This window comes from Saccopteryx leptura, chromosome 2 (assembly GCF_036850995.1).
Source record: "Saccopteryx leptura isolate mSacLep1 chromosome 2, mSacLep1_pri_phased_curated, whole genome shotgun sequence".
NCBI classification, from domain to species: Eukaryota; Metazoa; Chordata; class Mammalia; order Chiroptera; family Emballonuridae; genus Saccopteryx; species Saccopteryx leptura.
The window spans coordinates 44269870-44284839 of NC_089504.1; the positions used below are offsets into that span (position 1 = coordinate 44269870).

Here is a 14970-nt window from a genome sequence, read left to right on the forward strand (position 1 = left end):
TGTCCCTCTTTCTGTGTCTCTGTCTCTGTCACATACACACCCAAAAAAAGATTCAAATACTTAGAATGGGTTCATAGCTCCCCACCATAAAAATAACAGGAGTGGGAGCTTTTGTCTTATGGCCACACTCCCTCAGACTCCAGGGGTTGACAAGTGTAACAAGAGCTGATGTTTGCTGAATAGTGTGTCAGGTTTTGGTCTCCGCACCTTGCATGTATTATCTCAGTTCTTACAATCCTATGGGGGATGGTTGGTGTCCTCATTTTATAGGAGAGAAAATTGTTTAATACAGACTTCCTTTAGTGGAGGGGTGCAAGATAGCCCTGCCAGAGAGGTTGCTACGTGGTATTTGCAGGGTTGAGGACATCTTTCATTGGCAGCTGTTTTGAGCCATATTCAGAAAGTTCTCGCCTGCTCCTTTTTCCCAGTTCAGAGAGGCTGCGCAGGGGTGTGGTCAGGTTCTCAGTACTGGGAGGGCAATTTGTGCTTGCTGTGTCCTTGTGTTCCACTAGAGGGCAGTACTTGCTCACCCCTTGGCCTCCCTGCTGCCATGCTTGGGGACATTAGAGCAGTAGTAGTACCCAAGCCTACCAGACTCATGGCCTAACTCTAAAGGACAAAGGAAAAAAAGGAAAGAAACTTGTAATACATGAATAGGCTTCAACATGTAATGGCTACACTAGACAGACATGATGTAGTAGTTGTGTCCATCGGCAGATCACTGAATGGAGAATTACAAATGCAGGCAGATGTGTTGTATTCATGACAAATGCAATATGATTTTTCTGAAATGAAAAACAACTCTTTGTCAAGTTAAAAATAAAATGAAATACAACTGTCCCTTTTTTGTATTCTTAAAGATTTGAATATTAAAACCAAAAATATTGTTATTTCTGTATAAAACAGATTCTGTGCTCTTACAGTTATAAAGAGGTTGTTTCATTTGGTGCTACATGAATGCCCAGTGGAATATGTGAAAACAAGTGCTTTCTAGTGAAGAGCTGTCTTCACTGAGAACTCCCGCCTGTGTCAGATGACACGAGCTCCCTTGTCTTTCCACTGCCAAGTTAAGCCCCCTGGAAGCCCGGGCTTTGTGTTACAGGTCCTCAGACCCATCACAGTACCTGTATGGACTCCCTGAGGACAGTGGACTGATTGAGCCCTTCCTCTGTGACTGGGGGACGACTCTCATCCAGCTGGGGTATGTTGACTGGACCCTAAATATGAGGGTTGACGTAAAGTGAAGCCAGGCAGCAGGCGCCCCAAGACTGCCAGCAAAGAAAACTCAGGCCTGCACGTTTTCTTAAGCAAGGTCCATCCACCCAGAAGGGCCCTTCCAGTACCTGGCCTCCTCTGCAGGCATTCTACTTGTAGTTCCTGGGACAAAACCGCATAACCTTGTGAAAGGACACGGGTCATTGGTTCCAAAAGTCACTTTTTGGCAGAGCGAACCAGTAGCCCTGTAGAGTGGCTGAGTGCTGTGGCCCTGGCTAGGACAGAGGGATAAGGAAGCGTCTTCCTGTCTTCCTGGAGCCCCATCGCGGAAGGGCTCAGGCCCAGCCCAGGCTGGCCCGATGGCAGCTTCCCTGGCTGGTGCCCTAGCTGGTGCAAGGAAGCTGCCTGCCAGCAGCGCACCAGCACCTCTGGCTTCCTGCTCTGCCACTGGCACGTGGCTGCCCACTGGAAGGTTTCGTGTCATGTGTTGGCAAGAGCAGCTCTGGCGTTCCTTCTTCGCCTAGTGACTGTCACTGATGGCTTTTAGAGGGCTGGTAGGCCGACACCAGCTTGGTCTCAGAGGCCTCTGTAAAATGGAGATGGGCAGAGTGGGTCAGCAAGCCCCATGCTTCATTCACTCAACTTCCATTTTTGTAGTTTTGTATATCTGTGAACTACATGTGCTTTTCATTTGCTTGTCTGTGTGTATCAGGTGTGAAATGACTTGCTGGTGAGTGGTGGATTTTGGACATGTTTCTGCTCCCAAGACCAATTTCCAAAGGATGCCAAGAGGTTTCATTTATTTGTCAGAATACAGTATGATCAAGAATGTTGTAAATAAGGTAGTAATTTCAGGACTGATTATATAATATCCTCTGACCGACTGACTGGGTCACATGAATTTAAATTTCAATTTGAAGCTTTACTTTCAACTCCCTCCCCCCCCCATGTGTCAGAGCATGATGACACGAGTATCACAAATTACTAATATTACACCTGAACAAGCATATATCTCTAGACATCGTGGTTTAAAACCTTGGAATTTAGAGTACAGTACCAATAAAGATGCTGGAACACGGGAACATGGTCTGGGATGGGGTAGAAGTGTATGCCTAATTCTCTTCTGGACCACTGATAGGAAGCAACTTGCATTTCATTTTACAGTCTTCATAACTGCAGCAATTATCTCTGAAAGATCCTTGTCCACACTGATTTGGATGAAATTTTCTGGAGCTGATGGGGGCTCTAAAGTATCGAACTGGGATTGCAGTAACTCAGGGGGCATGAAATGTCCTTTTCTTTTGCGTAAGCGTCCAGAGATGACCTCAAATGACCCAGCCAGATAGACCACAAGGAGCTTCACCTCGGCCAGCGCTCCTTCCTCCCCGGGCTCATCACGTTTCTGAGGCGCACCGGCTTTCCCTCGTATTAAGATGTCTCTGTACACTTTCTTCAGAGCCGAGCAGGCTAGAACCACATGCTGTCCAGAGGCTACATCTCTGTTGACAAAGGGGGGTGAGGAAGCGCTAAAGAAAGAAGACATTTAGCCTGGCTTGTGGTGGCGCAGTGGATAAAGCGTCAACCTGGAATGTTGAAGTCGCCGGTTCGAAACCCTGGGCTTGCCCAGTCAAGGCACATATGGGAGTTGATGCTTCCTGCTCCTCCCCGTCCTCTCTCTCCCCCCTTCTCTAAAGTGAATAAATAAAATCTTAAAAAAAAAAAAGAATGAAGACATTTAAAACACTTGGTGTCAATTCTAGGTGGAGCCCAGCACTACTTCCTTGCCAGTGCCAGGTGTTAGAAAATGGTGGTCCAGGTTCAGGCAGCCCTGGCTTTGAGGTGTGGATCTGCCACTAGTGAACTGAACATCTTGGGCAAGGTGTGTACCTCCCTCACCATGTTAAAGGGGGCCGCTCAGGACCTGCCCAGGGGTACACAGCGAGCGCTCGGGAAGTGCTGGCTCCTGTGGATGTAGGACGCGGCGCAGCGGCGGCATGTTACCGTTTTTCTCGAGCACTTATGTATTGATACTGTTCAAAATACTACTTACACTTCATCTTGCTAATTCTTCACAATAATCTGTGACTAGGAACTATTTAACCCTCTTCCCCCCTTTTTTCTTTCTTCAAATGAAACAGGCTCATAGAAGCCCTGGGGGCTAAGATTCCCAGCTAGTAATTGTGGAGCTGCCTACCTAGCTTTGTCTCCAGAACCCAACTCAACCCTATGTCTGTGATGACTGAAATCATTGTTGGTTATCTGGTTATCTAATGGGAACACATTCTGTTTCTTGGATCCTTTATTATCAGTCAGTTGTGATTTCAGGAGTGTTTTTTTTTCTTTTTCTGTATCTTTTTCTTTTGTGAGAGGAAGGAAGGCAGAGAGGTAAGACTCTCGCATGCACCCCCCACCAGATTCCACCTGGCAAGCCCACAAGGGGGTGATGCTCTGTCCATCAGGGGCTGTTGCTCTGTTGCTCTGCAACCAAGCTATTTTAGTGCCTGAGGCAGAGGCCACTGGAGCCATCCTCAGCATCTGAGGTCAACTTGCTCTAGTCCCGGGGGGTGGGGAGAGAGGGAGAAAGAGAGAGAGAGAGAAAGAAAAAGAGAGAGAGAGAGAAAGAACAAAGGAAGGGAGGAAGGAGGGAGGAAGGGAGGGAGGGAGGGAGGGAGGGAGGGAGGGAGGGAGGGAGGGAGAAGCAGATGGTCACTTCTTTGTGCCCTGACCAGGAATCAAACTGGGACATCCACATGCCGGGCTGATGGTCTACCACAGAGCCAACCAGCCAGGGCCTTCTTGTACTTTCTGATGGGTCTTTATTCACTGGCTCAGGCCAAGAGTGATGCTCTTACCTTAGTAAAATGTCATGCAAGTTGCAAAGCCATGGAATTCTGTCCTGAAATGAAAACAAATGCAAAGTGACTTTCCAAGTATTGTTTGTCTATACAGACATAGTTAATCTTGTTCCTCAATGTTAAAGTCCAGAGAGATCTTAGTGGCTTTGAGAAGTAGGCCATACATGAGGCTGAGGGTCACATCACTGGGCAGTTAAGCACAGAAACATTTTCTTGGGTCAGGTTTCAGGGTACCCATAAATTTGGGTTGTTACAGTTTTGTCATACATTTTTAAATATTTTATATTTCCATTTCTAATTTATAAGTGACTTATGAGTGCTAATTTTTATTTCTTAATTTTATTTTTACAGTTTCCGACCATTTTAGTGACTTGTGAGAACCTGCTGCTGGACCTGATGTTCAGGGTCGTCTCATTTCTGATAGTTCCTACATGCAAGGGTGGGAGGGAGGAATGGTATGTCTCCCACCACCGGCCAAGTGCTTGGAAGTAGTGGGCACAATGAATGCTGTACCGAGCGAGCGTTAAGTCAGAACATCGTGAGGACAAAGAAGGATTCTTGGGCCTATGGTTTCAGTGATCTGATGAAAACATCTAGAGAAATAAAGTGTCCTTTGGAAGGGGATGATGGTTAAAGGGTGAAAGGGAGATGGAGCTCAGAGGAACATGTGGAGGTGGAGTGTATCTAGTACTCCAGGGGAGGCAGAGAGGGGGAGGGCAGAGAGGGACGGCAGAGCGGGAGGAAAGGGGAAGGGGAAAGGAACTCATTTTCCCTGGTGGAAAAGTGAATTTAGGACCATAGAGGGAAAAATGCTTGTAAAAAGAATATACACCTAAAATGGGGGGGGGGGGCTCCAAAATTCAATCAGTAGGTATTTTTGGAAGATGAAACCAAGGGTGGTATATTCTGTGAAAGAATTTTTCAGCACTGTCCAAAATTTCTATACCAGATAAGTATTAACATTTATAACCAGGAAAAAATTTCTCATTAATTTATAGGGGTGACTCTCACTAACAAAGTCATACAGGTTTCGGGTGTACAATTTCACAGAAAAAAAATCTCTTTTAAACAGACTGAAGTTGAAGTCTGCTGCAGTGTGACTGTGGCTGCCAGGCCCCTGTGGGGACTCGCTGACTGGGAGCTCAGAAGTTCATGACTGTTCCCATCGTCGTCATGCTAATAACTTCTCTTTCTAGAACTGTGTTGTTCAACAGAACTTTCTACTGTGTTCTCCATCTGCACCATGTGGATTGGTAGCCACCAGCCACATGAGGCTATTGACCACCTGAAATGTAGCCCTGTGACCCAGGAACTGGAGTTAGATTTTATTTAAATAGCCTTAAGGAGCCCTTGGCATGTTCAAGTCAGGTTCTTGCTCTTCCCCTTCGCCCCCACTTTTGCTGGGCTCTTGTCAAGAAGGTAAACCACCTGCTGTTCTCCGCCTTTCTGTCCTGCATCTCTCCAAAGACCGGCTAACTCGCAGTTTCTCCTGAATATATTGAGGAATCTGTTGTTTTCCTCCAGTAACTGATAAATCTTGTGTTCTACGCACTTCACTCCTCTTCAGAACCCTACTCCCCTTCCCTACTGCCCATTGACCGAGCCTCACTTTTGAACAAGGAAGGACATTTAAATGCCACTTTAAAATCTGTCCATTTGGGCTGCTTTACGTCGTTCTTTGACTTTGCCATTATCTGCAGGTCACCAAGGGGAAACGTAACACGGGCACAGGCACCCCCTCCACACTTGAAACGGCTCACATTACATATACATGTCTGTGTAGACACGGGATTAGCAACAAGACTAAATAAAAGTGGTACTTATTGAAAATTTGGGCACTTGTCTTTGCATATTTTTTTTCTATTATTTAATCTTCTTAAGAATCCAATGAAGTGGTACCAACCCTACTTCAGGGGAGGAAAATGAGGCACGGAGAGACTGCCCCGTTTGCCATAGGTCACACAGGTTTAGCGGGAGAGCTGTTTCCTATTATCTGTTAGGTCTATTATCTCTAGCATAAGTCATATGTTGTGAACTTAATTTTGATGGTTCAAGGCTTGAATCATCTCAAACTTAAGCTGCACTTTCTGAAACAGGGAAGTGCGCCCTTAGAGTGCTCTGGGATTAGACCCATTAATGGTTTAGCAACTCAGGTCCTTCAAGGCAGGACAAAGGGAAGAGAGTGAGATGTTGGGGACACAATTGGGCATGAGCCAGGTTCACAGAGAGTGAAAACAAGTGCTGGTCTTTGGCCAGTTCCATTCTGTCCTGCCCTTTGGACACACTTGCCATGTGGGCCTGGCTGGGCCCCTCCTCTGTGGACCTGGACTTGACCCTGCCATCACTGTCTCCTGGGCTGTGGTTAAGCCAGTGAATCCAGTTGTAAATCTGGCTTGAGGGAGCCCTCTAGGAAAAGGCCTTGTGACGGTGCATATGGGGATGAAATGCTATTCATTCATTTACTTCTCATTCATTTACTCACAAATGTGCCACAAATATTCTCAGACCTATACTATGTATCAGGCTCTGGGGATATACAGTGGTTACAGAAATGGCCACAGTCCCTGCCCTTTTGTAGGTAGTCTAGTTGCAGAGATAAATATCAAGCTCTTACACCACCAAATGTCAAACTGCAACTGGGACATGGTTTATTCTAGGAGCTTTTACTTTAGGTCAGGGAGGGCTTCCTTAAAGAAGTGGCAAGGGAGCTGAGATGTGAAGAACAAGCAGGTTAACTTGGTGGCGAGGAAAAGGAAGCACATTTTAGGCAGTGGGACCATCAGGTGCAAAGGCCCTGGGAAGAAGCACAGCAGGAGCAGCCGAAAGTGGGAGAGAGGGGAGGGGTTGCAAGGTCATTCTGGCCTAACTGCCCACATTCAGGACTTTAGGTTGTTTGGTCTTGACCCTGAAATTGGTGGGAAACTTCCAAAGGGCCAGGCTTGAATTTGCAAGGATTGCTGGTTTGGGGTGGATGCCAGAGTCTGAGGATAGTGGCACGCTGATAGAACCTGGGAAGGGAAGTCTGAACTTCTAATGTACTTTCTGCACATTAGAATTCTTCAACACTGTCTGGCAGACCCTGCCCAATTTGGGGCAGAGAGTGGGTACATCATTCCTGAGGTTGAGTTAAGTTCAGGGTCAAAGCTAAGGTTAGCTGAGACCCCCCTGTGCCTGGCTTGTGGAGCACTCTGAGTTACGTCATGACTCAGGAACTGAATATACCAAGTGCTGCAAAGATTTCAACCTGCGTCACCTAGCTGGAATATTGGTGTTGGAAACGGTGAACATCACCTGGTCATTCAGCGGAATCCCTTTTCCCATCTTCATTCTATTTTCCTCTGGGTGATAGTCATCTGCATCATAGAATTTCCACCCTAGCTTTAAGAACAAAGGGAAAGGGAGTATGTGGCAGGCAGTGTGGCCCACCCAGCCACCCTCTGTACCAGCAGCCCAAGGACAACCCCCCAGGTTCAGGGGGAGGGTCGAGGATGCCTCTTCAAGATCCCCTGTTCAGGGGGCTGCTGCGGCTCAATATTTCATTCATCCCTGTTTGTAATCACCAAAGAGAAAGACAGAGTTGCTCCAATTGTTTTAACAGCGCTATGGAGGTGCTGTGGGCAGTTTAACAAACCACTGCTGGCCAGAAGAAAGGGTGGGGAAAGGAAGAGAAGCCAGGAGATACTATGGGACTTGTAATAGGGAGGCATTAGGACAGGTTACCTCTGATGCCAGCAGGGCACCCACGGTTGATCTGTGGAAAGGACACAAATGTTCAAACGACTGCTTTCCCAACCTATGTGGTGCCTCTTCCCTCCAAGGGTGGCTGCCCCGCCCGTATGAAAACAATAATGATGATATTGAAGCAGTGAGAGGGATGCTCTTGACCCTGGAGCCTAGAGCCTGACTTTAGTTTTCTCCAGGAATTTAAATGAAATGACTAGCCAGTTACCACTAATTTTCCCCTCCAAAGCAATATATAAGCTTTCATTAAACTCTGGAAGTCTTTTTGACCCTGTTCTATGTTTTCATTTTTTTGAGAAAAATAATAACATGATCAATTAGATCTTGAAATCATCCTCGACTCTTCTCTCCCTCATACCCTACATCCAGTCTATCAACACAGCTTTTTGGTTGTGCCTTAAAAACACCTCCAGCATATGACTACTTCTCTTCATCTGCCTTGTTTCTCTGACCTCATCTCCCATCATTCAGCCATAATGGCTTCCCTGCTGGTCCACTAAGAGACCAAGCCGCATTGCCATTCTCTCTGCCTATAATGCCCTTTCTCCAGCTATCCATGGGGCTGAAGGGTTGAGTTCATTAAATACTGAGTGCATGACCATCATAACCATATAAATTATCTGGTTCAGAACCCCCCTCATCTGATCCAAAGCAGAGAAGGGTCCTGTCCCAAGCTCCATAACCAAGCAGCAGCAGAGCAAGACCTAGGGCCCCCATCCCATCACGCCAGTCTCACATTCTCCAGCGTCTTCATCTCATACAATCTCAGCTTCCAAGATTCCTCAAATTATTTTAATTTCTCAAGGTGTGAGGTTAAAAATGCCACAATAATTTTGGAAAGCTAAAACCACCTTCCTGGAGCAAGAAAGAGTCTATAATATACACCTGACCATACGGGCAATTGCTAATTCAGAAATACTGCAGGCCTTTGAAGGTTATATTTTAGTGAAGTTCTGTCTTTTGCTGCCTCCTGATGGAATGCTGCAGTGGTTGTGTTTCTTGATATACCGCACAGATTTTGGTCCAGTGGTAGTCAACCTCGTCCCTACCGCCCTCTAGTGGGCGTTCCAGCTTTCATGGTGGGCGGTAGCGGAGCAACCAAAGTATAAATAAAAAGATAGATTTAACTATAGTAAGTTGTTTTATAAAGATTTATTCTGGCCTGACCAGGTGGTGGCGCAGTGGATAAAGCGTCGGACTGGGATGCCGAGGACCCAGGTTTGAGACCCTGAGGTCACCAGCTTGAGTGCGGGCTCATCTGGTTTGAGTAAAAGATCACCAGCTTAGACCCAAGGTTGCTGGCTCGAGCAAGGGGTTACTCGGTCTGCTGAAGGCCCGCGGTCAAGGCACATATGAGAAAGCAATCAATGAACAACTAAGGTGTCGCAATGTGCAATGAAAAACTAGTGATTGATGCTTCTCATCCCTCCGTTCCTGTCTGTCTGTCCCTATATATCCCTCTCTCTGACTCTCTGTCTCTGTAAAAAAAAAAAAAAAAAAAAAAAAAGATTGATTCTGCCAAACTTAGCGAAAATCTGACATAAAGTACTTGGTAAGTAATTATTATATGTTTTAACTTGCTCTAACTCTGCTTTATAAATTTATAAAGTAAAGTTACTTCCTTAATTGATAAATCACCATTACTGTGGAACCGGTAGGCGGTTAGAAAATTTTACTACTAACAGAGATACAAAAGTGGGTGGTAGGTATAAAAAGGTTGACTACCCCTGGGAGCCTCTACTCTGAAGCCAAAGGCTAGCGCCCAAGCCCCCAAGCTGTACCACCAGGGCGGGCAGGGGCTTTGTGGTAACCAGTGTTCCTCCTTCCTTACAAGCCGTCAGGAGCCCCCCTGCATGTTGACACGGACTCCTTCAGCTTTAGCTGACAAACGCTGATCACACACGCGGAAACAAGGTTAAATTCGAGGTCCAAAATCTAATCAGAAAGCCGGGAACTAGAAGGAGGGAGCTGCCGCTCTGCCCAGCCTGCCCAAGGTTTGGAGGAGCCTGGGACCAGGTTTGCCCCCGCGCTTCGGCTTTTGCACCCTCCTTGCTCTGCCAACCCGGGGCCCACGGGCACTGATGGCCGCGCCAGGCGCTCCAGGTACCCCAGCAGACCCCTCTTTACAAAGGGCTTTCGCCAGAGCTTCTCTGTAGATACTAGGAGACCCCGGATCTCGGACGTGGTGCCGCGCCAGGTGCCCCCGGACGAGAAGGTTGGAAGGTGGGGAGAGGGAGCAAGTGCCGGGGCCTCAGTTTACTGCGGAGCTGAGGGGCATCCCCCCCGGGCCTTCCCGTGGCCGCGGGCACGCAACGAAAACGGGCTTGGCCGCCAACGCCACCCCGCGCCCGCTGCCGTCCCGGACCTACTTTCCCGAGCCGCTTACGCCCATGACCAGCAGCGCTCCTGGCGCCGCCATGGCCCCAGTCCGGCTCCTTCCCGCGGTCTTCCGGGCCGCCCGCCCCGCCTTCCCTGGCGCGGAGGGCGGAGCCGCACGCGGGCAGGGCACACCGCCCCCTGTCCCCGGCCCAGCCACGCCCACTAAACCGCGGGCCGCGGCGGCAGGAAGCGGAGCCAGGGGTGTGGGGCCAGGGGTGTGGGGCGGGGAGCTGGCCCGGGGCCGTCCACCTGCGTCCTCTTCCCTCGGCCCTTCTCGGCCAGCCGCAGTGGAGCCTCGCCCTCGCCGGCCAGACTCTCTCGCTCCTCCAACGCCGAATGGAAATAGTTTTCATTTATTTAAAACATTACTGTAAAAGGAGTAAGCAGATAATAAATTCACACTTTCCCACACCTCTGGCAATACGCATCATGTTCCCAAATGACCTCCCATCCCGTGTAGGTAGATGGGTATGAATATTTATGAAAGTGGGATTATGCATTTCATGTTTTGTAACCTGGCAATTTGTCACAATAATGTGAGGCGGACATCTTTCGGTGTCCAATATAGATTAGACCATAATAGTACATGTCATGGTGTAGGGTTCTGCTATTTACCTGCCTCTGTTCTCTGGTAAATTACTTAAGGAGCGCCTCTTTGAAGGGCCCATTTGCTTTAAAATAATGTATTAATTACACGTCATTTAAAATATTGGGAGTTCAAGCACTTCCCGCGACAGTCTGCCTAATCTCCTTCCAAGTTCATGTTACTTGGTGTCCTTGAAACAATAAAGTTGACATAAAGAATTTACTTAATGAGCCTGACCAGGCGGTGGTGCAGTGGATAGACTGTCAGACTGGGATGTGGAGGGCCCAGGTTCGAGACCCGGAGGTCGCCAGCTTGAGCGCAGGCTCATCTGGTTTGAGCAAGGCTCACTAGCTTGGACCCAAGGTTGCTGGTTTAAGCAAGCGGTTACTCAGTCTGCTGAAGGCTCACAGTCAAGGCACATATGAGAAAGCAGTCAATGAACAACTAAGGTGTTGCAACGAAAAACTAATGATTGATGCTTCTCTTCTCTCTCCATTCCTGTCTGTCTGTCCCTATCTATCCTCTCTTTGAGATAGACTCTCTCTCTGTCTCTGTAAAAAAAAAAAAGAAAGAAAAAAGAATTTACTTAATGAATATTTTAATTACCCTGACTTTGTCTTTTTTACTTAGCCAGAGTGAGGGCGAATTCAGTGTTCCTGGATAGGGTTGTTGCAGATGAAGAAATTGAGACCTAGAGAGAGGAAGTGACTGGTCTAAATTCTTACAGTTCAGTTACCGCCAATGACCATTCCTTAGCATCTACCAGCCCAGACTCCAAAGATGAGTCTTCCCCTTCATGTGCTAGCAGTCTGTAGGGAGTAGCTGTATTAGCAAACACTGTAACTTGTGCTCTGCTTGACCAGCTCCAACAAAAAAATCTAGTTCTCATGTCTTTCAATGTTCAAATCAGAATGATTAGAAGAAAGGCTGGTTCTGCTCCCCAGATTTCCCCTCTCAAGATATATCCAAGGGCCTCCAATTTGCTGTACTAGTCAAGGTGGTGGGAGGAAACAGCACACTCAAGTTGGGTCATTTGCAAAGGGTTAACAGAGGTGTATTTACAGAGGTGCAGGTGGGGTCTGTTAAAGCAACAAGAGTCGGAGTGTTAGTCTCAGTAATTGAGGGGAAGTGTAAAGGGGTGATGGGAGGGAGCCTTTATGGTGTGTGTATGTGTGTGTGTGTGTGTGTGTGTGAGAGAGAGAGAGAGAGAGAGAGAGAGAGAGAGACAGACAGACAGACAGAGAGAGAGAGAGAGAGAGAAAACAAAACGTATGGATAAAGATGTCTTAGGGAGAGAGATAGACACCCCTTGCTGACTCAACAAGGAGGGAATGGGAACAATAGATGACCTCTCTTCCTCTTTTCTTTCCCTCTGGTCTGCTAGAAGCCAAACCCAGTTGGAAGGCAGAGACCTGGGCAGTCTGTTGAGTTGGTTCATGCATGCCAATCTCCTAGGTGCAGCAGGGAAGATCCAGGTGGACAGTATATCTGATGGGATGCAGGAAGGACATTCAGCACTTTTGTTCTCAATTGTCAGTGACAGCGATTTTCAACCGGTGTGCCACAAAAATTTTTAAAACGTGCAATACCTGACTATTTAGTCAGGGTCACTGACCTCTTTTCCCTTAGATTGTCAAATAAAAAAATGATCACAGCCAACACAATAACGTGTGACTGAATCATAATTATATCTTTTTTTTGTCAGATTGGCAAAAATATCTATTTTTTGGTGTGCCACAGAATTTTAGTAATTAGTTTAGTGTACCATCAGATGAAAAAGGTTCAAAATCACTGGTCAGTGAGATAATTCTCCTATGCTTCTAGGACAGCAGAACTCACGTGCCTCTAGAAGTGAATTTTACTTTTACTTTTTTTTTTTTACTTTCAGAGAGTGACACCTGCTCTCTTGTCTTGGGGCTTCTCAGCTGTGACTCATGGGCAACCTGAGGCTGAACACTAGTCTGGTATTAGGTCTTATCTGTCTATTGCAGGTACTGCTGCACCAACTGAGGCATATGGTGCCCTGGAAACCAGGACACCCGCAGTGAGGTGCTGCTTTGTGCACGTGTGACTACAGTGCATGGCTCTGGGCCAGGGAAGACAGCATGAAGGCAGCTCTCCTGTCAATTAAGCCCCTGCTCAGTCAACAATGACGAATGGTGTCTAAGGTGAAGCACTTAGGAGGAACCAGAGAGCCCTTAGTTTCTAGCACCCACCTGCTTTTCTATTTGTAACCATCTGAAACTTTCTCACCGTTTCTGGAGCTTCCGATAAATTCTTCTCCACCAATAGCCTCCTTCACTCTCCACAGATGCTTTATTTCAATTTTTCATTGGCAGGGACAAAAGAAACCCCAGATTCTTCCCACCATTCTTTTAAGATAGTGCTGCTGAAAGTTTTGGGTCTCAGGACTCTTTTTCATTCTTAAAAATTATGAATGATACCTACTGGTATTTACTGTATTCAAAATTACAACCGATAAACTTAAAAAAATATTAATTTGTTTAGAAATAAAAATAATACACCTATTTCATACTAACATAAATAACACATTTTAGGGAAAAAAATCTGTATTTTCTAAAAAAGCTATTAATTTGAAGAGTGGCATTATTTTACATTTTTGCAAACCTCTCTCATGTCTGGCTTAATAGAAGATTGGAGGATTCGTATACTTGCTTCTACGTTCAATCAGTGTGTTTTGTTTGAAATATATGAAGGAAATGTGACCTCACATGACATGTGCTGGCAATAGGGCATGAGGGTGGGGTGACTATAAAAGTATTTTAAGAGCATCGTCCATATTCTTCTTTGATATTATATTAAACTTGATAAGTGGTAGTTTCTTAAAGTCTAGTTCCAATGTGGAATCTGAATCCATACCAGTGAACTCTTTGTGCTCTTACATTAAAATTCCTTTGGGCCTTGGCCGGTTGGCTCAGTGGTAGAGCGTCGGCCTGGCGTGCAGGAGTCCCGGGTTCGATTCCCGGCCAGGGCACCCAGGAGAGGCGCCCATCTGCTTCTCCACCTCCCCCCCTTCTTCCTCTCTGTCTCTCTCTTCCCCTCCCGCAGCCGAGGCTCCATTGGAGCAAAAAGATGGCCCGGGCGCTGGGGATGGCTCCTTGGCCTCTGCCCCAGGCGCTAGAGTGGCCCTGGTCGCGACAGAGAGATGCCCCGGATGGGCAGAGCATCGCCCCCTGGTGGGCGTGCCGGGTGGATCCCGGTTGGGCGCATGCGGGAGTCTGTCTGACTGCCTCCCCGTTTCTAGCTTCGGAAAAGTAAAAAAAAAAAAAAGAAAAAGAAAAAAATTCCTTTGTCTATCTTGCACTTTGAATTTTACCTATGATTTTGTACCATCATGCAATGATCTTTTAGAAATTATTGGTTCGGTAATGCATATCATCCAACTGTTGACACATTTTGTTATACAATATGTTTTTAAAATTGCCTTTGTAATATCACCATCCGTCTCATCAGGTCGTTAAGCCTTGGGAAGCTGTGGAGTACCCAAGGGAGCATAGAGTTCTGTGGACCTCACTTGAACACCCCTGTTTTGAGTTGTTTGTTAATTGCTTAGTGAAGCCGTTAGGTGCTGTTCTCACTGTCTTTTCTAACCAAAAATCTGGGGATTGTAAACACCCCCCCCCCCAATTTACTTTGTTAAAATTCTGTCCTCACTTTACTTTTGTCTTCATGTCTGTATCTTAGCATCTGGTACTGTGCCTGGCAGAGAGCCACAGTACCTGCTCAAAAAACATCTACTAAATGAATGGGAGGGAAAAAAGGAGGAATAAAGATAGGAAGTGGGGGAAGGGGAGAGAGAGAGGAGGGAGCCCATCTCTGGTACCTTGCTGGCACCTAACTGGCCATGAACTTCAAGGAGAGCCTGACCCCTCGTAGAACTGGTTGTTGGATGAGCTGGACTGAGCAAGTTGCAAGCAGAAAGCAATTTTATTATTTCTCACCTTAACCCCCTCAAGTCCATTCTGTCAGCTCGTTTTTCTCTGTCCTTGTATGAAATTCTGAGCATACCTACTCATGTTTTCATTCCTCACAGAATCAGTGTAGTAAAGGGTGTGATTCGTGGCTTTGCACATCCATGAAATTGATTTCTATCAGTCTGTCCACAGTTGATTAGGCTGGTTGATTAGGCCTGGAGAAATAATTCCGGAGCAAACTCACAGTAGGTTGCAAATG

At 46.7% G+C, this 14970-nt stretch overlaps 1 protein-coding gene across 5 annotated transcripts; it reads right to left on the reverse strand.

Annotated features, from left to right (window-relative positions):
- Nucleotides 1-1987: 1987 nt before the first annotated feature.
- IDNK (IDNK gluconokinase) lies at nt 1988-10284 on the reverse strand. Of its 5 annotated transcripts, none has more exons than XM_066367909.1 (5): nt 10181-10284; nt 7791-7821; nt 7362-7448; nt 4068-4111; nt 1988-2714 (listed from the first exon to the last, which is right to left on the reverse strand). In XM_066367909.1, the coding sequence occupies exons 1-5, from the start codon at nt 10228-10230 to the stop codon at nt 2369-2371; spliced, it is 558 nt and encodes a 185-aa protein (XP_066224006.1). In that variant the 5' UTR covers nt 10231-10284; the 3' UTR covers nt 1988-2368. The 5 variants fall into 5 exon arrangements, with proteins under 5 accessions (XP_066224006.1, XP_066224005.1, XP_066224010.1 ...); XM_066367908.1 differs by having other exon boundaries at nt 1988-2741; XM_066367913.1 differs by having other exon boundaries at nt 7362-7444; nt 10181-10271.
- Nucleotides 10285-14970: the final 4686 nt, after the last annotated feature.